Below are 25,392 nucleotides of genomic sequence, written 5' to 3' on the forward strand. Positions count from 1 at the left end.
GAACCTCTCTATTAAGGACACCCTCAGGACTGACAAGTGCTGTCCTTATTACAGAGGTGTATTGATTAGAGAGGTGAAATTGAATGGAAACAACCAATTTGGGACCAGAACTATTGTCCTCAATAGAGAGGGTGTCCTTATTAGAGAGGGTGTCCTTATTAGAGAGGTGTCTGCTAAGGGAGGTTCCAGTATTCTGTAAAAACTGAGAGGGTTAACCCTTCCTGTGCAGCTGGTGAGATATTCCTGGCTGACACTATTCTGGGACATAAATTTCATTATGTATGTATGTATGTATATTGGCAGGGAGAAAATAAACTGATATAGTCATCCACAGACGCCAGCACTGCATTGACAGCATACAGTGGAACCTCCCTTAACAGACACCTCTCAATTAGTGACAACTTCTCTATTAAGGACACTAGTTTTGGTCCCAACAAATTGGCTCTTACCATTTAATTTGACCTCTCTTATCAGGACACCTCTCTATTAAGGACAGAACTTATCAGTCCCGATGGTGTCCTTAATAGAGAGGTTCTACTGTATTTTGATATTGGCGAGATTTTCTTGCCTGCCGCACATAGTCAGAATTTCATAGCGTCATTTAGGGGAACCTTCCTTAGCGGACAACTCTCTTATAAGAACACCCTCTCTATTAAGGACACTACACGTAGTTTTGGTCCATAATTGGTTGTTGCGATTCCATTTGACCTCTCTAATCAGGACACCTCTCTAATCAGGACACCTCTCTATTAAGGACAGTACTTTTCATTCACATGCCACACATGACAGTTATGCCGGGGGGGGGGGGGGGTTCAGACTGGCCCTGACGACCGAAAATTTACGTCTGGAAGCTAAGCTGGATAGGATTTTGAAACTTCTGAATAGAAAGGTTTTAAATACAGTGGAATCTCCCTTAGGGGACTCCTCTATTAAGGATAACCTCTCTATTAAGGACACTTGTTTTGGTCCCAAGTTGGTTGTTTCAATTCAATTTCACCTCTCTAATCAGGACAACTCTCTATTAGGGACAGCACTTGTCACTCCCGAGGGTGTCCTTAATAGAGAGGTTCTAATGTTCATGTCAAGTGTCTTACTGGGGGGTACAAGTGTTCACATTGACTGTTGCATTAGAAAATGACATCAGAGTGTAATTGCTTCCTTTGCCATTTTTTCAGATCAAGAAATATCACGAGTGGCAGCAGCATGGTCCTGAACCACCAAAGAAACCTGTGAAAGATAAAGTCGACAAGACCAAGAAGAAAAAGAGGAGGCCCAGAAATGTACGCTTTAAGAATCGTGACGTTATTTACGACGCTGTGGCACGATTCGATGACAGGGAAGGTATGGTAGTTTAGTTCAGATTTCATGACTAGATGGCGCTGAAAGATTATTACACTAGAACCTCTCTATTTAGGACACCCTCCAGACTGACAAGTGCTGTCCTTACTAGAAAGGTGACCTGATTAGAGCAGTCAAATTGAATAGACAATCTATTTCGGACCAAAACTAATGTCCTTTATAGAGAGGGTGTCCTTAGTACAGAGGTATACGCTAGGCAGATTCCACTCTAGTTGTTACACCTGCACTTAGGGTGCACAAATGCTCAAAACAAAATCTATCTGGCATTCGCATATTAAGCTGAGCTCAACTTAGAAGCATTTTCAGGCTAGCTACAAAAAGCTGTGTTCAATTCAAAGAGTCATGCCGATCCACCGTCATTGTGCGTATATACATCCTTCTCCGCCGTAAACTCCCCCCTGATCGGCTGTCAGAAGGGCTGTTACTTTATCGGTAGTCTCCCTGCATTCCCTTCCTTTCTAACGCGTCCATGTCGCGACAACACTAACATTACACTCACTCGTGGTTGTCGCACAAGACACGCACTGAAAGCCATCATAATTGAAGACCAGTCGGCATGCAAAGAGTTGTCAGCAATGTCGTTTTGAAATGACACCAATATGTTACTGACTGTGCAACTGATAATACTCGAGATGCAGTGGTCAATTTTAAAGGCCATATATCAAGGTTTGAAAACATGCTTGATACTCATGAAATATGTTGAGGGTTAAAAAAACAAGATCCCAGACATTAAAAAAATTCTAATAATAAAGTCATTATTTAGTTATTTCAATTTTCAATTTTAAACTATTTGAATTTCCCACTGGTGATTCTTGATAAATGATAACATTCCATTCTTCTTCCAGTCTTGCAACTTCTCAAGGCCGGAGAGAGCCCCGATACATCCATGGACACTGGTGTGTCACTCTTACACAAGGTAAGAAAATTGAGGGATCTTTGAACGAACGGCGTACCCCTAAATGTCTACGGACGGTGCATTGCTTCTGAGACTTTGTTTTGATTTGGAAAATAATAATTATGATATACCTAGTTTTCAAGGTTTGGCACCAATCATGAATTTCTCAGTTTCATCTTGATCCACAAGGAATTATACAATGAGACCTCCCGTAGCTGCCAACTCTCTAATAAGGACACTCGTTTTGGTCCTAAATTGGTTGTTGACCTCTCTAATCAGGACACCTCTCTATTAAGGACAGTACTTGTCAATCCCACGGGTGTCCTTACTAGAGAGGTTCTACTGTCTTGGTGTTTTTCTGAGGTATTCTTTCTTAATTTTCTAGTGTTGTGCCGATGACAATGTCTCCATGACTGAGTTGCTTCTCACCCAAAAGGCCAATGTCAACAAGGCAGACGATGACCTATGGACCCCACTCCATGTCGCTGCATCCCTGGACCACTCGGAAATAGTACAGCTGCTACTTCAGGTAATACCGGCAGTATTCATCAGCAGTTTGTCAGAAGAAGTATTCATTAGGGCCGGGTTGTTCAAAAGTCACGTTAAGTATCCTTAACACCTTCCCTGCCAAATGACGTTTTTGAACGTCATCTGCATTTTGGAGCACCCTGCCAAATGACGTTTCAAAACGTCATTTACGAAAATTTGAAATTCGCGCCTTGTACTACGTTTTGTTTCCGTTCACGAATGTTCCCGGGCGCTTGTAGTCAGTTTCTAGCTGAAGATTCGTCAATTAGCTGTTGCCACTGCTAAACCACAAAATTGCTGTTGTATGTGCTACCGTGATGGCATTCGTAGAGACACCAGATATCGCTGTCGGGAGTGTAACATCCCCCTCTGCATGAACAAATGCTTTGCAGGGTACCACTCAAAGACTGTTGTATAAGGAAAAGTAGAGCATGAGCTACAAAGACTCTAAGTTTCATGTACGTAGCTTTATTCCAAATATATTTTTCATACAGATGAAAAACGGTGAAATTGGTCAATTCTCTGGCCCGCGGCGTCTTATATAAGAAAAGCCTCTGGCAGGGAAGGTGTTAAGGATGTTATCTCTTTCAGTTAAACATGTGAAAATGATCACGTTAAGACTTAACGTCTCCGTTGAAGCTAATAGTGTTTTGAACAACTCCACCTTGGTCTATAACCCCATATATCCTTATGAGCACTGAGCTTAAAGGGGGACTATAGGCAGAAGCAGAGGGGCTAATTTGGCCATCTTCAGGTGACTAATACAAGTGTCAATCATTTCGACATACTGTGAGATGTGAGAGACCCCTATTGGCGACTTCGTGTAACTTTATCTTGCCTGCCTAGCTGCTGCCTATATTGTCCCTTTAAGATATTATTACATAGATTTACTTGGTTCTCCCAGGTTCCATACAAAAACTGATTTTGTAAACGCTACTTTTTGTACAGAAATCCGCGAAGTGGTCATAGCAGACTAGCATGACTGTCTACTTGATCAGACATTCTATTTTTTTATTCCACTGATGTTCACAATATGATCTATTCTTAAGAGAAATTTAAGGTAGGCTGTGTAACATGATTGCATGCACAATGTACTATTTTTATAACACAGTCATACTCTTGTAAGACATAGTTTCACTACCTTAAGACGACAGGCTGGAATTTAGGTTAAATCTCCTGTGAATACCTTGAAGGCATTGTGATGACAATAATATATCATTTCAGTTCAATTGGCTGTCGGTTTATTTGGTGTGTGTTTTACGCATTAGTTATTTCAACAACATTGAGGTCATGTGACTGATATTTGGATTGACCCAAGGCACCTTGACTGCCATGCAAGCCATGCCATGCCATACCATACTTAGTGCAAGAGTTGACAAAGACTAGACTTTATCAATTCTTGCTCAATGCTTTGCTCACACACACATTTCCTTGTTTTACAATCTCATTTGAAGGAAGCAACAATTTAGGGTGAAGTGTCTTGCTCAAGGATCCAAAGACCAAACAGTATTGATCCTTTCAGAAGTCAAACCCACGATTTTATGAGCCCAGGGCTCCATAACCACTATGCTACAGAACTCTACCTGCGTGGAGTAATCCAAAATAGTTCCTGACAGTTTGTCAGGTTGCTTTGAAGACTCCTACAAAGAGATTCATGGGTTCAAATATCAACTTCAGTTATTCATGGCCTGTACTATGTTGTAAGCTCCTTTATTTTCCTAAGAAAGCCATTGCAAAATGGTTGTACCTCTGATTATCGTATATTACAGTAGAACCTCCCTTAGCGGACACCTCTCTATTAAAGACACCCCCTCTATTAAGGAAAGCACTTGTCAGTCCCGAGGGTGTCCTTGATGTATAGTACCCCCAGGTATATGGCACGGCTTTACCCGCCGGCCATGAGGGAATTCCTTTATGGCCCAGTGGTTGGCGCGTTGGCCCCAGAGTGGAAGTGAAGCAACGTTGAGCGCGGTCAACCTTTGGATCGGTGACCGGCGTGTATAATACATCTGGCAGACCTTCCCACGCGATGCGAGCTCTGGATTTGTAGTTCGGTACTGAGACGCATGAAGCGCTAAGTAGGATCGCGGACGATCCATCTCTGTCCGAAGGGGGGAATGATGTATAGTACCCCCAGGTATATGGCACGGCTTAACCCGCCGGCCATTAGGGAATTCCTTTATGGCCCAGTGGTTGGCGCGTTGGCCCCAGAGTGGAAGTTAAGGATCGGTGACCGGTGCGTACAATACACTTGATAGAGAGGTTCTAATGTTTATGTCAAGTGTCTTACCGGGGGTACAAGTGTTCACATTGACCGTTGCATTACTTGGGAATGTCATCTACTGGTTTCTAAATTTAAAGTTTTCTGCTATTTCAGAATCATGCAGACCCCACCATGCAGAACCATGATGGCCACTTCCCTATTGATTTGACCACAGAAGGGTCAGAGTCGAATACGATCATTCGTGACCATTTGTCTAAGATAGGTAAGTAGGTGAATTGAGGACAACGTCACCATAGGATGTCCTTGTTGAGGACAATGTCACAACCTAATAGGGGACAACGTCACAAACTGATGGGATTCGTTTTATAAGGACATTGGGTGATATGAATAGAGACTAGCAAATGCTTTTACTTCAATTTTGTACAGAAAGGCCTAGTGTACATGTACATGAAGTTTTAGATAAAAGCATTTGCTAGTCTTTATTCATATCACCCAATGTCACAATCTGTCAAAATGTCCTAATTAAGGACAAAGACACAACCTGATAGGATGTCTTTGTTAGGGCGGTGTAGGTCGACCTTGTTTAGGACATATTTACAGAGAGATTTTCCTTATTGAGAACAATGTCACAACCTGGTTGAATTGCATATCTTTGATGAAGACAAATATCAACCTACAATGCAATGTCTGGATGCCTTGTTGGAAGATATTGTCATAAGATTTGACATGAGCACAATGGCCCCTGGCCTTTTCATTTACATAATGTTCTTTTCAGGCCTAGGACCGCGGAAACTGTGTGAGATATGGCTGCAGGCCTCTGAACAGATGATGCAGGACGTCGCCGCACATCTGAATGAGAAACGAGACATCAATGCAACCAGTGAGAATGGCGTCACTTTGGTAAGCATTTCTCCAGTAGGGCAGTGTGAAGATGATAAACAGTGGAACATCCCTTAGCGGACAACTCTCTAATAAGGACACCCTCTCCATTAAGGACATTAGTTTTGGTCCCAAATTAGCTTGGGTGTCCACTTAATAGCAGTAAAAGTAATACTTATAGGTAGTAAAAGTTACACGTAGGCCTATAAAGTAGTACAGTAGAACCTCACTATCAAGGACACCCTTGGGCCTGACACGTGCTGTCCTTAATAGAGAGGTGTCCTGATAAGACAGGTCAAATTGAAGGGAAACAACCAATTGGGACTATAATTAGTGTCCTTAGAGAGTGTTTGTCCTTAATAGAGAGGTGTCCGCTATTAGGGAGGTTCCACTATATATGTAAATTGTAAAAGAAGGCAAACTTTTTGAGAAGTTCTGTATAATCATAATGACAAAACATGTGGGTTGTGCATCTTGACTATCCTAACTAGGATTATTTAGGGTAAATCATGTTTTCTCACAAAATTGTCTTTCAGCTTCACATAGCATGTGCCAATGGCTATGGAAAGGTGACATCTTTGCTGCTGAGAAGTAAAGCCGCTGTTGACTTACAGGACAGCTACTGCTGGACACCTCTCCATGTTGCTGCTAAATTCGGCCAGGTGGGTGTGGAACCTCCCTTTATAGAGGAAAACCCTCTCTGTTTGAGACATTGCATTTGGTTCCAAGTAGTCATTTCCATTGACTTTGACCTCTGTAATCAGGACACCTCTCAACCAAGGACTGCATGTCTCAGTCCCAGGGTGTTTACTGTATTACTGTAAAATGCCAATTTTTTCATGGAGAGTTTGTTTTCGTGGATATTGCAAATAATCTAGATTTGCAAAAAACGAAAATCACAGAAAAAATGTGTTTTGATTGGAAAAACTGAAAGAAATTTCATAGTACACCAAAATAAATATAAATAATTTTGCAAATCGCAAAACTCAAGCGGCACGAAAAATTTGCTGTTTTCAGAATCTAATAGTTTACCGATACATGTATTTTTTGCGATTTTTATATGAGTGTCCATTATTCGCGAAATCTGTGACAGTAAAACTTTACTGTATCAATGACGTCAAATCATTTTTCACCAACAGGAGAAACAAGCCAAACTACTTCTAAAACACGGTGCCAACCCCCTGATTGAGGACTGCCTTGGACGGAAAGCTTCCCAGGTAGCCACTGTTGACGATTTAATCAGAGATCTCCAGGCAGCCGAGCGAGCGTGGGCAGAGGAGGCAAGAAAAAACCCGCATCGGGAAAGGCGTGTTTCGATCGTTATCAATCGAGGCTTCGAACGCTCGGGCTCAGTACCAGTGAGTTCAAAAATCATGTAAGGTTTCAAAACTGTTATTCTCTTGTTCAGGCTCTTTTTATCAACGATCAAAGCCAACCTTCTCTGACGATTACCGAGTAAGGATACTGAGGATATTGATAAGGTTTTATCGATGATAAAATTGGGGAAAGTCTGGGTTTTTCTATTGTCTTTGGCATGTTTTGGGATACTGGTGTGCTTAGTGGATCTGGGCAGAGTTTCAAAAGGTGAATGCCATCCAACGCTTTTTTAACACTTAAAATAATAACTGAAATATCTGTTCAACTGAAATCTTTAAGCACGTTCAACATGTTTAAAGATTTCAGCCTCCTTAAAAACATGGTGTCTGGTGTAGCAAGGAATTTTGACAACCACGCAGAGGTAATTTCAATGAGATTTTCTTTTCGTGGTCATTTATTTTTGCGATTATCTGTGAATGTGATAAATTTGAAAATAAAAGGCACACGTTATTGCCGGTTAAAAGTATTTAATGAAATGCCAGAAAAAAAAAATCATCATCATCATCATCATCATCAGTTAAGTCTTTGAATGCCCTTGACTGAGAAGTCAGATTTTTCGTCTTACATGTATCCTCCCAAGTGCCCACGACGGAGCTTTCCGATTGATCATTAGTTCATCACCAGAAACGTAGATGTCCTCGTAATCACCACAAAACAGTTGCTAATGATAGTCGATGAAGTTGGGATTTCCCAGATGTACTTTAGGGGCAAATCGTGAAAATCGATGGGCTCTCAAAGAGTTAATAGGCTTCCTTGGTCCAGATTTGGACCTTGGCCTGAAGCAGTGCAGTATTTTCAATTTCTGTTACAGACGCCCACCACACATATCCCTGTCCAAACGCGATGAGTTGTTTGAGAATGAAAAATGGACAGAAGAGGTTCCAGAAGATGAAGAGCATAGTGAGGATGAGGAAGATTATGATGACACGTGTCTGTCATGGCACGTGGGAACAGAGACTGATGTTGCCAAGAAAATGGTAAGGATTATGATGACATGTATCTGTCGTGGCTTCTGGTAAGATTTATGATATCACATCTGTCATGGCACGTGGCATTACAGACTGATGTGACTGAGTCAGTGGTAAGAATTATGATGACATACATCTGTCATGGCACGTGGCATTACAGACTGATGTGACTGAGTCAGTGGTAAGAATTATGATGACACCACATCTGTCGTGGCACGTGGCAGCAGAGACTGATGTGACTGAGTCAGTGGTAAGAATTATGATGACACACATCTGTCGTGGCACGTGGCAGCAGAGACTGATGTGACTGAGTCAGTGGTAGGAATTATGATGACACACGTCTGTTGTGGCACGTGGCAGCAGAGACTGATGTGACTGAGTCAGTGGTGAGAATTATGATGACACACATCTGTCGTGGCACGTGGCAGTAGAGACTGATGTGACTGAGTCAGTGGTAGGAATTATGATGACACACGTCTGTCGTGGCACGTGGCAATACAGACTGATGTGACTGAGTCAGTGGTAAGAATTATGATGACACACATCTGTCGTGGTACATGGCAGCAGAGACTGATGTTGCAAAGACAGTGGTGAGAATTATGATGACATGCATCTGTCATATCAACTGACAATATTGTTGATGGTTGAAATTAGAACATTGCAGAATGATGTACGGTCACAGCCATTTGACTGGCACTTTGAAGGTTAATATGAGAGTAACAGATGTGACAGACTGGCTAAAGGGCCCATAAGTACAAAAAAATGTTTACATAAGTTGAGAAATGAGAAAATTTGTATGAGATGATTCCTCGCACAATCTTTAGAATGATGTATCGTGATACCTAGAATTCTCTTTAGGATTGACTGAGATATGGACTTTTGAATGCATCATATCACTCCCTAAAGTTCAGAGTAGAGAAACACTTCTTGGTTATTAAATGCAGTAGGGAAAGTATTTGAAGGAGCATTTTATTTGCTGTATTACATGGATTGTGTGGTCTCTAAACGTGTCTAAAGTTAAAAGTTAAAGTTTAGGGTTTATAGTCTGATATCAACTACGATATAGGTTACCATCCGACTTTCAGTTTAACCCCGGTCTGTCCTGAAACCTTTCAGTAGACCTCAGATGAGCTGCTCAACCAGCGCTATAATCTGAGCATTTCTGACCGGTACCCATTTATACACCTGGGTGCAGAGAGGCAAGTAAGACAGAGAGACCAGCCTACAGTCTCTCGCCGACAGTGGGGATCGAACCCGGGACCTCTTGACTGCTGGTCGAGAGTCCAAGCCACTACACCACAGCGGCTCCCTGTGTCTAGCATGTGTAGACATATAGTTGTAGTTACACAGAAGAGTCATTAAACGACGGAGTCTTTAGTCAGAGCCAGTCACTGATATCTTTTAAATTCCAGGATCACCTCCCCGAGCCAGTCAAGAATGACGACCTCATAAACCTGCCCGAAATTTCTACTGAGATTCTGATTAATGAATTAAAAACAAGATATGAAGCCGATAGGATATATGTGAGTATATAATTGACCTCATTTTGTTCTACAAGGTACATTACATATTCTAAAACACCTTAGTTGCAATAATGTAACATTGTATGATACACGATGCTTCCTTTGGAGCCAACCTTTACAGAAAAGGGCCCAGTGTTTTTAATGGGGTAGGTCTGGTAATTTAGGCATGGACGTACTTGGAAACGCCCTTATTGAACTTGAGGAGGGAGCTTACTATGGGTTCCAAGTCATGTAATATGAAGAATTTGGATACAGTCATTCTGTATGTCTCCATATCACGCTTTATATGCCTTGTTACCATCTCTTTTCAGACGTACGTTGGTGATATTCTGCTTGCTCTCAATCCATTCAAGCCAGTGCCATATTATTCCAAGCAGGTATGTGTTAAAAACATTCTGGAAACCTGGAAATTATATATTTTAGATTAAATTAAAACGACAAAAACAAAATCATTCTGAAAACCCATCGATTTCCACAAAGCTAATTTAGGTCTGGCCTATACTTGATATACTGAGTAAAACAAAAATGCACTCAAATACTACAGTCCAGATCACATTTGACATCCCCAAATTCACGTCATTGACACGCCAATGTAGTGGGTAGGTTGCGCGTAAGTGTTGCTTAGGTCGCGTATTATACGTGAGACATAGAATGATTATCTGGTGCGCAACTCGCGCGTACATTGCGCATAACTGACGCGAAGCAGGAAGGATGTCATTTGTGACATGAATAACACGTTTCGGCAAAGTTATATGCATTATAACTGCACTTGGGCATTGTGTATAAATGCATACCTATTTTCCTGACCCAAGATTAAAGAGGAACGGGGTAGCCCTTATTTACTCTTCTATTCAATTCAGATCTCCAGTCAGTATACCAATGTGGAGAATTGTAGCAGCCTTATGCCACATATTTTCAACATCGCCCAGAAAGCCTACAAGAGTCTGGTGACGGATGCCAAACCGCAGTGCTGTGTTATCAGTGGAGAGAGCGGGGCAGGGAAGACAGAATCGTGCAAACACTTCATCCAGCATCTGCTGATGATGTCAAAGAGTGAAGAGTGTCATTTGAATGGGAAAATTCAAAAGGTGAGTTTGGTAGTATTGTTAACTCCATACAGATTGAGATCAAGACTCTGGTAATAAGGCAACTTCACTGCTTACCACTGGACCTCCACTGGAATTCCCAGTGGGTTGTGGCAGGGTAGGCAGTGGAGAAAGTGAGGCAGGAAAGACAAAATCTTGCAAATGTGTATGGTGCGGTGTGGTGTAGTGTGGTGTAGTGTGTTGTAGTGTGGTGTAGTGTGGCGCGGTGCGGTTGCTGAATGATTTGCCCTTGTTTATATATTGGGAATCTCTGTCATCAGTGCCGCCTGTTCCCATATTTTCATACCCAATCTCTGTCATCTGGTCATTCAAGTCAGTTGTAGTTGCGAATGTCTTGTATATCCACTCCGAAAGATTTTAATGTTTTCCCTTCATTGTTCTGTGCTTTAAGCTCCATTTAGCATGGTTTAGGTATGCCAGTACCAAATACAATTGCATAGGCCTGTCTACATTTGACATTTTGTAAACATTTTCAGATGAATCCCCTTCTTGAAGCATTTGGCAATGCTCAGACTGTGATGAACGACAACTCGAGCCGCTTTGGAAAGTTCATCGAAGTCGTCTTCACTGAGGAAGGATTGGTGCAAGGAGGTAGGCTACTTAGCAACCAGTGCAACAGCAATATTTCAGTAGTGTTTGAATGTTGAGAAACTTTTCATATCGCTCTCAATTCAATAATTGTCATTTGATTTCTATGATGCCTACCTCGAAGGAATCTTGACATAAAGTTTTCTTTTAATCTACATTACCTTTCAATGAGCTGGTGGAATCGACGCACACCTTTCGCACACCTTTCACACACCTTTCGCACACCTTTCACACACCTTCGCACACACCTTCACACACCTTTCGCACAACTTTCGCACACCTTTCACACACCTTTCACACAGTAGAATTGCCATGTTTCCCATATATTATAAGTTACACGAAAACGTCACTGCGATATACATGCAACCAGCTGAATGCAGCTTATGCAGCACCAGAGCGTCGGCTGTGCGCAGCTTACCCAAAGCAGAGGGTATGTCAATTGTGACTGGGACTGTAAATCAGAGAAATTATTTTAACAGCCATCAGTATCATTTATTTATTATTTATTTGTTTATTTGAGTGTCATCTGTATAGTAAAACAGCCAGCCTTAACAGGCTTACAAGACTCTGAAGAAATACATAGTCCGTGCCATTATGTCTAACCAAAAAACTTAATTTCTCTTTTTCCTGACAGCAAAAATAACTGAGTACCTACTTGAGAAATCACGTGTCGTCCAGCATGGAGCTAGAGAGAGGAACTACCACATCTTCTATCTGATGTTCGCTGGACTCTCGCCTGATGAGAGGACCGCCTTTGGATTGCGAGAAGCTAAAGATCATAGGTAAGTACCTTTTTTTCTTTCCGAGATGAAACTAAGTTGATAATGCAGTAATCCCAATTGAAACTACCTGCCGGGGTGTAGCCAGTTGTCCAATAGCAAAGTTGGCGACTTGTTCTGGAAAGAGGGAATTTTATCACACCTTCCATCTGATGTTCACTGGGATCTCTCCAAATTGGCTTGCGAGAAGCAAAAGATCATATGTGGACAGTGATACTGACAATTTTGTCTCTTAATGAATCTATGTGATGTTTGATCTACTACTGGAGAGGCACAAGTTGTCCAATTAAGTTCTGGTGAAAGAAAATTTGTCCTCATTTTCTATCTGTTGTTCACTGGACTCTCTTCTTGAGGGGGATGCCTTTGTGAGAAGCAAAATTAAATATCACCGGTGGGTATAGACTGACAGTTTTGTCAGTTCATTAAAAATATTAGATGTTTTGACTACTGCTGGAGAGAGTTGTCTAATAGCGAAGTTGTGAGAACATTTTTCCTCATTTTTGATCCAATGTTCGCTGGACTCTCACGCTATGAGAGGGGCCTTTGGATTGCGAGAAGCGAAAGATCATAGGTGGGTAGTTAGTGGACTGACAATTTTGCCTCTTCATTGAAAACTTGCCTTTTTGAAAGATTTGTGATGATTGAAACAATGCGCTTCCATGTACCCTGTAGCATTTTCATATGACAAACTCGGTGTACACATAGGCTAAATTATCACTGTGATCGGGAAGCATCATACACGCACCAATTGTATGCAAGTAACATGCAAGCATGCATGCATGTATCATGCATTATGACTGTCTATCAGCATGGCCTGGTGTTAGAAATAGGAACTAGATTTAGCTGGACCAACAGTAAATGTGCACTAACAACATACCCCTTTAAAGTTAGATAGTGTTTAAACTAAACGATAATAATCGTACATACTGGTATGAAGAATAGGGCGATGAGATCCTCTCCCTGTTTCAGATATTTGCGAAGTAATGACCTTAACGAAGACATCTCCAAGCATCTTGGACCAGAGATGGGTCAGAAGTTCTCGGAGCTGCGAGATGTGCTACGCTTTGTTGGATTTACCAATGAGGTAAGTTTGCATCTACCTGTAGTCTATTTGTCGGTGTCTGCATCGTTTTATGTTCTCGAGCGGGAAGTACTTTTCGATTTCTTTCAACATTGAAGTTCGGTTTTTATTCATCTGGGGTTTTCGAAACAAATGGAATTTGAAAGTTTTAGTAACCATCCAACGAAATTAAAAAAATTCTATGTATTTGTGTACACTGACGTAGTGCATTGGGTGAAGACACTTTCTGCTCTGTACGGTTTATTTCACAACCAATCTGGATGAAATTTTCAGGTTGTTATTTTTTGTGTCCATCTTCTTATGTGCCAAGTTTGATTAGAAATAGCCAGAAACAAAATTTGACCCTTTCCAGGTGGCCCCAAAGTGACCATTGGGTTTGTATAACAGCATTTCTTTTTACCCAGACCACCAGTAATTACAAATGGCGTACATGTACCCCTTTAAGAAAAAGTGGTGTGAGTACAATGTATATAGGATGATGGTGCACAAATCTATCTTTTTTGTCTGTTTTTCCTTTTCCTTTTTAGGAAGTTCGCAACATATTCTCCCTCCTGAGTGCCTCACTATTGTTGGGAGATCTGAACTTTAAGCCGACGGGATCAAATGATGCTGCCCAGATTATAAACATGGATATACTTAGGAAAATTGCAAGCTTGCTAGACGTCCCACCTGATGAGCTGAGTGCAGCTTTGGTGTCGGAGGTCAGCATTACAAGAGGTATGAAATGAATTATGTGACACAGTTGGAAGTTCAATTGACGTGCTTTGATGGCCTGCCAATTGAGCTGAGTGTTGCTTTGGTGTCGGAGGTCAACATTAGATAGGGTAGAGGTTCTCATCAGGTAATGCTTTATTCCACTCTGCATTAGACATAGGGTTAAATGACTGGTAGGATTTACCAGAGGCCCAGATTAAGATACAGATGTGAATAAGCTCATCAAATTCGTAGCAATTTGGTGTTCAACCTCAACTAAATTTCAGGGGAGTCCATCAAGAAAGAAAGAACCCTGGCCCAGGCAAGTGACTGCAGGGATGGTTTAGCCAAGGCCTTGTATAGCCGATTATTCAGCTGGATTGTGAATGGCATCAACAATCTGTTGCAGCCTCCAGAAGACTGGTGAGTAAAAAAAAGTACCCTGCCATATTTTCATGCCATTTCGTTTTTTTGCAATTGTGAACATTTCTAGGCCAGATATTAAATTGTCTGCATTTCACCCAGTTGTTTTTTATTCCAGTGGCCAGTGTCTTGAGATTGGCGTCCTTGATATCTTTGGATTTGAGAACTTCCAGAGGAATAGCTTTGAACAGGTAAGGACAGAACTTGGGCTGTTTGCTTTGAGTTCAGCAGGATTTGAGAACAAATATTGGATTGCATCTGGATTCAGCCCAAATTGCTTATTTAGAAATAGATGGGGTTTTTTCTTTCTCCCTCCTATGTGCTGTTCAGTGTCGGCCAATATGAATGCAAATGCTCAGAGTATTGATAAGGGAAGCTTAAAATTGGAAAAAGTAGTAAGTTTAGCTGAAGACTTGGACACTTTTATTTCCAGCTTTGCATCAACCTTGCCAATGAGCAGCTGCAACATTACTTCAATGAGCACATCTTTCAAATGGAGTTGGAGGATTGTAAGAAGGAGAGGGTCACCCTACTTGATGGGGGCTTGGTTCAGTTCACGAACAATCAACCGACCATTGACTTGTTCCTCGAGGTAAGGTACTCATACTTTTAGTTGTAGGAATCTAATCAGATCAAATTAATGCCTTTAACTTATTCTTTTGTCTTTCTCTTACAGAAGCCCATGGGTCTGTTATCCATCCTTGATGAAGAGAGCAGATTTCCCAAGGCCAATGAAAAAACACTGGCTACTAAACTCCACAGCAACTTGAGTATGTATAGGCCTAATCTTGGTGATGCCCGTCCTTTCATGTACATCACACAGGCTTTTAAAACTTATATGACTCCTGTCACCGCCAACAAATTCCTCTGCATTTTTTTGGCACATTTTTGCGTGCAGACTTTTGACTCTCGGTGGAGTTAAACCCTCTGTTCTGAAGACATTGGTCAACCATTGTACACTTTTTAAAAATCACTTGAAACCAAGTTGCGAGAAGGCAATAGCATTCCGCGAAGTTACTATTTATAGCTCACAAGGTCATTTGCATAAGATATTGATGACGTTTTAGTCACGTGACAGTCGGACATCGACACTTATTTCTACGCATTTGAGCTGATTTCAAAGTCAATTATCTTTGACCCTGCATTGTTTTTAGCATGAATGATACCATAGAGTCAGAGAGAGAAATATTCAGAACAATTATGTAGTATTTTCAACACTCGGACATGTGCCAGATTGAATCTAACTGCCCTAGTTAGAAAGCCTGAATCCATTACAAAACCGCATGTTTGTCCGACATTGCCTGTAATTCAGCGATGGGGAAATAGAGGGCAGCAGCTGCAGTGACGTCATCTTTGCGGAATGCTATTCGTACGCTATGTACTTAATAACCAGCTGATGTCTAACCAACCCAGGCGCATCGGAATGCATTCCTTCCAGTCTCAAACTCCCGACATGGCATGACCAGACACCAAGACAATCTGGATAGGACTACACCTATAACATGTAGAATCATATCTTTTCTTTTCACTTTAGGTGGATGTTCCATTTACACAGCACCCAAAAATGGAGGACCCAGTTTCACAATCAACCATTATGCCGGACCGATTATTTACGATGTGAAAGGAATGCTAGATAAAAACCGAGACACTTTGCCCAATTCCATCATGTTCACCTTGAAAAGTGTGTTTGTCTTGTTTTTGCATTTTCTATGGTAATGTTTGATTAACGCCATTAGAGACTCTGATATTGTTTACAATTCTTTTAAATGAGTTGACATTGGTCGCATGTGTGTGTTTCACACTAAGACTACTCATCAATGGAATCACTACCTTACCCATTACACTGGTATAGTATCTGGTTTGGGCAAAATTTAAGCTGGGCGCCAGGCCCTTGGGCCTCTTGTTTAAATTCCTGCCTGTTTCATCTGCCTTTACAGCGAGCGACAGCCTACTCAGATAGGATTACTCTTTGGTGTGTTCCACACATAGCTTGGTCACCGCCTTAACTATCATACTGTTAAGTAACTGGTTTGGGCAAAAATCCAGATGAGCCTCTTGTTCAAATCCATGTTCGTTTTATCTGCCTTTTTAGCGAGCAACAGCCTGCTCATCCGTGAACTGTTCCAGTCAAAAGTCACAAGAACCGGTACCTTGGCTCCAAGCAAGAGACAACAGAAATCACGGGTCGTCCGCATCAGCAACAAGAAGATGATGAAGTCGAAGAAAGGTGCAGAATCAAAAACAAAGAGCGCGTTCGATTTTTTTAGACGAAAGAAAGGGTCGGGTGAGAAAAAGGTACGTTTCTGAAATCTAAAAATCACATCATTAGTACTCAGTGGTAATTGTCGGCTTCCTCGAATTTTTTCCATTGCCAGGTACACTTCCAGGGAATCACATTTACAGAGTATTGTATATGTGTAGAGCAATAAACTGCTGAAGACACTCCTTTTATAAGTGGCCTTGAAATATCTAAGTATGTTTGTTGCTTTTCCAGAAGCAGGATCCCCGCTCCGTCATTCCGGTAGAGAAGAAAGGTCCATCCTCTGTAGCCTTCCACTTCAGGGTAAGCTTGGTCTTCGCTCTTTACCCAATGTTGCTGGTCTGATTGATTTGTCAGTTTGATCCAGAGTTCTCTCCTAGACTGTTTGCCTACCGGGGCCAAGTTTTTCAAAAGAAGTTTTGTCACTTATACTGACATTAACTTGACTTGGCAGTGCGTGCGGTTAGCCTACATGTAAGTATCTGCTTGTTGACAATGGAGATGCAATGTTAAAATATTCTAGTTTGGCTGTAAATAAAACTAGAAAGTTTAATTTTAACTTATACTGTCAAAAGTGACAATATTATCATTTCTGATTGTTCAAGTATGTGAACGGTCTTCTTTTTTCCTTCGAATGTTCTATATTTTCAGAATTCCCTGAATGATCTGATGACAAAAGTCTCCTCATCCGCCCCTCATTTTGTACGTTGCATCAAGACGAATCTCCGTAAGAGCCCCAATGTTTTCATCCGAGATTATGTGGAGCTCCAGTTGAAGTATACCGGGGTTGGTGAGACGGTCAGAATAAGGCAGCAGGGATATCCGTTCCGGCCAACATTTGAAGAGTTTTTTGAAAGGTGGGTATAGGATTTGCATATAAGAAAATGTTCAGTGGACCCATCATTTGGCTCAAATGACTCTGGATGACACCCTGGCCTCCCCCCATCCAACATTTCCAGCGTCCTCCTCAAGGTATGGCTTGAGATGACACCCATGAGAAGCTGCGTGGTGATGCGCCTGCTTTCCCCACATAGATGCACACTGGCGCCCTTGCCTTTCGGTGAGCCAGTCCGCCCTTTCATTGTATCTAATATCTGCATGCGGCCACCGACGGACTGGAGGATGGGGAACCATGTCTTCTTGATCCGGCCCCTGTTTGCTCATCAGTTAGTTTAATAACATATTAAATGAGAAAAAAATAGTTCAGCCAGACATTTTTTTCTCGAAGGATAGGGAACCATGTCTTCTTGATCCGGCCCCTGTTTGCTCATCAGTTAGTTTAATAACATATTAAATGAGAAAAAAATAGTTCAGCCAGACATTTTTTTCTCGAAGGATGGGGAACCATGTCTTCTTGATCCGGCCCCTGTTTGCTCATTACCGTAGTTAGTTTAATAACATATTAAATGAGAAAAAAATAATTCAGACATTTTTTTCTCGAAAATATTTTCTTTTTGTCTCTAGATACCCTGTGATTAAGATGTGCTATTCCCCGAAGCTGACGGAGGGACAATCCGTCTACTACATCTGCAACCATACACTCCGCAATCTAAAGCTGAGCGATTATAAGGTAAGACGAATCCTGAATGATGATCAGACATGTTAGGTAAAAGATGACAAGCCTGAGGCTGGCCTTACAAAGATATTGTTTGTTTAAAAACTCGAGTTGAGAGTTGTGCATTAAATAGGACCCTATTAGAACTATAAATTATACTGGGCGATTGTAAAAAAGTAGGAGGAAACCCATGACCCCAGACGAAATCATATCATATATCATTACCAGCGTAGGGTTTTTGCCGGAGGTATGGAGTCCACAACAGGCTACTGTCCACCAATGTGGGATCTTTTACTTAACCTGGCATAGACACTCGGGGACATGGGACCACGGGTGTCATCTGACAGACTCATGAATGTTTATATGTTGTACGTATTGAGAAGAGCCAGGAAATTTATCTACGCTGTCGAAGAGAGTTGCACTCTCTATCACATACATGTAAGTTGACTAACCTGGCCGGATATCACACCCGGGACCTCCGCGGTGACGGATGCTTGTAGTCCGAGCATTTGTGCAAACTATGCGTGGTTTGCGAGTACATGTAGTTGCATGTACATTGCGCATACATACATAAATTTAGGAATGTCAGTTGTGATTGGGACTGTACATGTATCCTCCTTCTCCGAGACGCAGTTGGTTTCCAGCCTGCCATGTTTCATAGTTTTCCCTATCGACACCAGATTGCACTACTCACTACTTTATGGTGTATTGGGAACGAAACGTATTATTGGCTGGCTCCATGACTGCAAGTCTGTCCCTGTTTACATATGGTGTGTTGGGAACGAAACATTTTATTGGCTGGCTCCATGACTGCAAGTCTGTCCCTGTTTACATATGGTGTGTTGGGAACAAAACGTTTTATTGGCTGGCTCCATGACTGCAAGTCTGTCCCTGTTTACATATGGTGTGTTGGGAACAAAACGTTTTATTGGCTGGCTCCATGACTGCAAGTCTGTCCCTGTTTACATATGGTGTGTTGGGAACGAAACATTTTATTGGCTGGCTCCATGACTGCAAGTCTGTCCCTGTTTACATATGGTGTGTTGGGAACGAAACGTTTTATTGGCTGGCTCCATGACTGCAAGTCTGTCCCTGTTTACATTTTCCCAAGATTTCTTTGGGTTCCCTCGTGTAATTCAGTCAGGCTTGCATGTTGCTTAATACTCGGTATATATTCTTAGTAGGTCTCGTTAATTTAACTTGTGAATTTGTGATGTAACTATCAGATTTATTTTCGGCATTTTGACTTGCCTTTAAAAGAAAAAATCTTTTGTGAAGATATTAATTACATGGTCATACCACTGTATTAGGAAATGAGTGGCGGTTTGCCGCTTTTGTGGAATCCGCCCTGAAGACATCCTTTTATCTTAAAGTCCCTGTTTGATCCTCAAAACAGTCTTTTTCTTTTGGTAACTTTTACAAATCTGATGGTGCACAATTCATGCCTTTTTTGGCCAAAACTGCTCCCTGCCCCGGCCTTTTCCCTCAAATGGAGAAAATACCCTACCCTTTTTGTATCCTAGCAGAAACACTACAACAGTGACACCTCTCTATGTGGACATCTCTGTAATTGGGACACCCTCTCTACTAAAGACACCAGTTTCGGTGCAGAATTGGTAATTTCCATTCAAATTGACCTCTGTATTCAGGACACCTGTATTAAGGACAACCTCTTTCAGTCCCAAGGGTGTCCTTATTAGAGAGGTTCTACTGTAATTTCCTTTAGAATATAGCCATTCCCCTTCCAATTTGATTTGACTCTTTGACAGATCTACAGTCACAGACTGTGGTAGATATGCCTGGTTTCTCTTGGGAATGCGATATCTGCCCACAAGTTACACTGTTTGGCAGTGGAGGAAATGACTTAATTTCCTGCTTGGGTTGCAATGATACAGCAGATATTAGACGTTCAACTCATGTGTAAAACATTGGGAGGTGGGATGTGTTTGCCAGGGGTTTGGCCGGTGAAAGATTTTAACTCCATGCATTGCAAAACACAGTGAAAATGTCCTGGTCTGCTTGAATAAGTTACACCATTTCATCAGTTCTGCCCCACTTGCTTCTGACGGCACACACAACTCCATAATAACCGTACTACTCCATCTTTGTCCACGCCAAATGCTCTGATGGTGATGAGTGATGAATACACATTTTTGAAGAAAAAAACTAGTGTTATTTTGAAGTTGATGTGCAGTGTTGGTCTTTTCAATTCAGTAGGATGGCCGGACAGGTGCACTGCCTGTTCTTTGTCTTGTCTTTCGTCTGTTGCTCATCTTTAAAGGCCCGGTGTGCCGTTTGTAAATTCTGGTGGTCCAAATAAAGAGAAATGCAGTTATACACAATGCCATAGTGCAGTTAGAATGCATGATAAATCTGCTGGAACTTGGTATCTTTAGTATTTTAGTGGTCTTTATGCAACCAATTCACACTTTGGTGACTATGTCATGGTTTATTTTGCAATGAATATATGCCTGATGCAAGCGTGAACAGCTTTGATATACTGTGTGATAGGAGAGACCCCTATTGGTGATTCCGTGTAACTTTATCTTGTCTAGCCTGGCTTTTACCTAAAGGCTCCCTTTGAAGGTCACAGGGAGTGAACTAAGAAACCGAGGTTATCTCCTCTGAAGTCTCCTCGAGCTGTCCTCAAACTGATGATAATGATCTTTTGTTGGGTCCATTATCTAATTCACTGTGTCAACTTGCTATTGTGTAAGTGAAGAGGGCGGACATCTGCCAGATCTGATAGTTGGATAATCAACCATAATGTACAGTGGGTAATTTTAGCTTTGGGTGTCACAACAGAAAACTGGAGACTTCATATACCTCAGTTTTGGAAGTAACATTGGACATGCATTATAGGGGAGCTATTGGCAGATTAAAGGGAGATTATAGGCAGGAGATAAAGGGGCCCAAATGGTTGTCTCCAGGTGACCTATGCACAATTGTGACCCGTCACAGCAAAACCAGGCGCACGTCGCTCTCAGCTTGGCAGGTTGAGACAGACTATTTGTTCATTTCTCTATTGTCTGCCTTTTGTGAAATATGAGCACATCAATTTCTTCCATTATCTCCTGATGTCATTTAGGCTTATCTTCTGTGCGACATGCGCCTAGTTTTGCTGTGACAGGTCACAATTAGGAAACTGGGTCTGGTTTAACTACCAGATATTCTTTGAAGTACCAATGTTATGTGAGATATTAGATATACCTATCGGGGACTTCTTGTGACTTAATAACCTGACCCACTCTTGGGTCCATCTGCCATATGTCACAAATATCATCTGCTCAGCAATAAGCATTTCCAATATTGTATGCTGTGCAGTATGTATGGAACAGTAGCATTAAACCGTGGATCATACATATAGCTAACCATAGCAGCTGTTGGCTGTAGGCTTTTGGCTACGTTTATTTTAAATCCTCAGGTGAAACCATCAGATGAAGTTAAGTGCCTCACTCGAGGACACGTATCCACATTGAAATTATTAAAATTTTGGAGAAGTTATAGAACTGTTCACTGTTGACCTCACAAAATGAATTATCTGCATTTACTCAATGAACGATATTCAAACATTCGCTGAATTATCATTTGTTTGGAGAGGCATTGTCCAGGATGGCTGTCCATCTGCCAAATAACGTAGAATCGTCTGATGAACAATGAGAATATCTCCAGTGAAACTGTAACTTGATGCTACACAGTAGGCTACAGTTGTCTGGAACAGCTAGTAGCATTATACATAGGAGATCATAGCTAACCATAGCCAAGTGAGCTACATTGATCAATAGCAACAAGCCAGGTTTGGATTTAGCAGAGGTTGAGAGAAATCTGTAGGATGAAGGTCACAAACACTAAAATTCCTCGATTTTAAAAGACAGGAAGTCGTTTCCTTCAGAACGGGATGAATGGAATCTATTTTTAGCGGAATTTTTTTGTCTATGATTGAGTGGCCTGTGATCGTTTTTGTATATAAAAGCGAGATGGAAAATGTACGCAGAGTCTGACAGCTCCTGTACTGCTCTATAGCAACCAGCCTCACCTGAGTAGAGTGCATTATGGTGTGGAGAGTGGAGAGGGAGGTTGGGGATAGGCAAAGCTCGTGGATTATCATGGATTAACTGTGCTTTTTGGAAATATTCTGGATGTGTATGACATGTGAGTAGAATTTCTGATGTTTTTCATGTTATTTTTGTTCAATTTTCTGTGAATTTCTTTTAGGTTTTCATGCATGGATTCCTTGGTCTTGTTTTGGGGATGAATGTGCACTTTGATGTGCAATCATGTATGTCTGTCAAATGATGGAGTATCAAATAAAAGGGGGAATAGTCTTTTCGGGACACTGAGATGGGCTGAAAATTGCTGTTTGGATTGACACCCTTATCATAGTGAGATTGGAGATATGGGAATTGAAGGAATGGCTTCTTCTGAATCAGAACAGGGTACCACCTTATGAACAGGTACCCCCCTTCCCCAAATAATGCTCAAGTCTGGCTTCACCCATAGCTTTGGTCATTTCCTGCTGTTGGAAACGATGTAAAAAAAGTCCAAATGCTGCCTGTGCTTCACTGACTACCATCCTGAACTGCCACTGAGGTGTTGTTGTCAGGCTGACTGGGTCTTTGAGTAGCCTTCTCCCCAGCCTCGTGATGCACACAGAAGCTGCAGACCTATCTACCTGGAAAGCTTTCCAACTGAAATCATCCTGTCATGTTCAGTGAATTTCATTTTTGAAGTAGGCCACCCTGTTGCTGTTTTGATTGGAATCTTTGATTTTATCATCTCTCGGTCCCTCAGGTAGTTTATGGTCATAAATCACTATCTTCAGAAACTGTGGCCCTGTGTTGGGGAATGACAGGTGAGCAGGGGATATTCTCGGGGATCAGTGATATAATCTGTCTTTCCCTTTTGGGCACAACGTCACATTTCGTCCCAAACGTACATGAAACAACACGTTGTTTTGTGATGTCCCTGATTCTGCCGAAACAGTCTGGCTCTAACTTTGAAATGACTTTCTCCTTATCAGACTTGGATGGATCCACAACCATTAAGGGTTGACTATCGATTTCAAGTGCGAGCCAAATGGTGATGTCAATGGTCAACCCTTAAACATGTTAAAACACCAGGTCAAATTATGTAAAATGGTCTAGTATTATTGATCTAAGATCACTTCAACAATTCCTAAGAAATCGCTGCCAGGGCCAAGCTAGAAAGTGACGTCATGGACATCAATCATCTTGGTGTTGCCAACCCCTTCCCTTGTCTATCCAAATTGAACAAGTTTAATTGGCTCGAACAACCATGTGCAGCATTTCACCCGTGTCTTTGATATAAGAAATGGTCATAGATTGGTGTAACTAGAGTAAATCCATATAAAACCAACTGAGACTGCACATCAGGCCTGCAGTGATTTTTTACTGAAAGGTGAAAAAGCGAGAGTCGAACATTACCACGGACCTCAAATTATGGTGCAGTGTATACATATCATAACCACAAGAGACAGCCGACAAGAGATATGCGTTCAGTCATCAATTATGCAAAATAAATCAATAAAATCAATGCGGCTGATGTCCTCAATGAATTGCAATAAAGGTGAGAGAGTGAAAGTGACAAGTATTATTGTTATCTTTGCTAGCCAGCAGGTAGAGCCAGCATACATGCACTTGTATGAAGTTAGTGTTTTCATGTATAGCCAATAAATGTAGCAGTCCATGATCATACTCAGTTGCAATTGCAGTCCAGGTCACAATTGACGTACCATCTGCACACAACCAGCATTAACTAACGTAAGCTGTGTGCTTTTTACGCACTGGTTGCGTGGATATCAGCATGAAGGCACATGTAACGTATGCAGAACATGTTCAAAGGAACCGGCACTTAAACTTGGAGGCAGTGAGATGCGTACCACCTGGTATGAACGAGCACTCGGGGGCCCCCAGTCAGATGGGATTGTGATTCCCACCACGTCACCAGTGCAACCATTGGCAAAACAGACGATTCCAGTCAAAATTAAAAGCTTTTCTTATCTCATGTTAGTTTTCATGATTTTTCTTGAGTGACAAAATGAACTTCACCTCTTCGTATAAAGAGGCTCTGATTTGATCAACTCGTCTGGCAACTTCAGTTGACAAAATACCTTGCATGTCTGATGGAGACACAGTGGAACCTCCCTTAGCGGACACCTCTCTATTACGGACAACCTCTCTATTGAGGACAGTAGTTTTGGTCCCAAATTGGTATTTTCTATTCAATTTGACCTCTCTAATCAGGACACCTCTCTATTAAGGACAGCACTTGCCAGTCCCGAAGGTGTCCTTAATAGAAAGGTTCTACTGTACATGCACCACATCATAAAATGTATAGATCACTGTGTGCAAACAGATATCATCTTCGATTGCTCAGTTATGTAACACGAGTCAAAGATAATCAATAGGGTTCATCATTCTCAAGTCAGGTTATTGTGCGTTTGAGGCAATGTTTTCATTTCAAGAAACACGATAGGTCGGGGTAGAATTGATTATGGGTGTTTTACAGTGTCCTGTAAGTCTTTTGGGGTAAACTTGACGAACTAACATACCTAATACCCATTATTAAATACTGACTATAGAGACAAAAGGCAGACAATGCAAAACTAACAGCCTGTCTATCTCAAACTGCAACTCCACCCCCCCTCCCCCGTGTTCTCCGAAACAATTTTTTTGGGCCAAATGCTGTGGCCATATTTTGACACAATTGTGAATTCACTTCAGTTCTGTCCAGGTTGGCAGCAAAGTCTGTCTGGGTGCCCTAATAGTAAAACCATTACCAAATCTATGAATCTGTCCAGGTGCTTACTTTTTCGTCCGGGTGCTAAAGTGGGAAAATTATTCTGTCTGGGTGCTGCACCTGGACAAACGGCTCCTCCCCAATCTTGATTCCGGTCTCGATTCAGTGCGGTATTAATTTTAAAGTTTTTGATCAAGGCCTACCTGGGGTACCTCACCTTTCATTTCTCAACAGACTGAGATGGAATAAGTATGGGGAATGGTTTAATATCTAGGAGGAAGTTTTGAGACAACAGACAAGACAGTGGTTTAAGGCCTGATGATAGGTACCACCATTTTGGCAAGAACTTGAAATTCTAAAGCAATTAGAACTCCTTCAACACGAAGTGAATGCCA

General features: G+C 41.6%; 1 protein-coding gene across 5 annotated transcripts in view; it reads left to right on the forward strand.

Annotated features, from left to right (window-relative positions):
- LOC135494247 (unconventional myosin-XVI-like) overlaps positions 1-25,392 on the forward strand; it is a 145,768-nt gene that overhangs the window by 2,384 nt on the left and 117,992 nt on the right. For all 5 annotated transcript variants that reach the window (XM_064782096.1, XM_064782099.1, XM_064782098.1 and 2 more), the window contains exons 3-26: positions 1,176-1,341; positions 2,205-2,275; positions 2,640-2,783; positions 5,160-5,268; positions 5,782-5,906; positions 6,422-6,547; positions 7,025-7,260; positions 8,074-8,239; positions 9,643-9,753; positions 10,065-10,130; positions 10,614-10,841; positions 11,336-11,450; positions 12,082-12,229; positions 13,196-13,310; positions 13,835-14,024; positions 14,288-14,423; positions 14,542-14,614; positions 14,857-15,015; positions 15,100-15,193; positions 15,958-16,104; positions 16,516-16,718; positions 16,918-16,986; positions 17,335-17,540; positions 18,148-18,253. In XM_064782096.1, the coding sequence (XP_064638166.1) occupies positions 1,176-1,341; positions 2,205-2,275; positions 2,640-2,783; positions 5,160-5,268; positions 5,782-5,906; positions 6,422-6,547; positions 7,025-7,260; positions 8,074-8,239; positions 9,643-9,753; positions 10,065-10,130; positions 10,614-10,841; positions 11,336-11,450; positions 12,082-12,229; positions 13,196-13,310; positions 13,835-14,024; positions 14,288-14,423; positions 14,542-14,614; positions 14,857-15,015; positions 15,100-15,193; positions 15,958-16,104; positions 16,516-16,718; positions 16,918-16,986; positions 17,335-17,540; positions 18,148-18,253 (3,309 nt within the window). The remainder of the gene's footprint in view (positions 1-1,175; positions 1,342-2,204; positions 2,276-2,639; positions 2,784-5,159; positions 5,269-5,781; positions 5,907-6,421; positions 6,548-7,024; positions 7,261-8,073; positions 8,240-9,642; positions 9,754-10,064; positions 10,131-10,613; positions 10,842-11,335; positions 11,451-12,081; positions 12,230-13,195; positions 13,311-13,834; positions 14,025-14,287; positions 14,424-14,541; positions 14,615-14,856; positions 15,016-15,099; positions 15,194-15,957; positions 16,105-16,515; positions 16,719-16,917; positions 16,987-17,334; positions 17,541-18,147; positions 18,254-25,392) is intronic.

Source organism: Lineus longissimus, chromosome 10 (genome assembly GCF_910592395.1).
Source record: "Lineus longissimus chromosome 10, tnLinLong1.2, whole genome shotgun sequence".
Classification (NCBI taxonomy): domain Eukaryota; kingdom Metazoa; phylum Nemertea; class Pilidiophora; order Heteronemertea; family Lineidae; genus Lineus; species Lineus longissimus.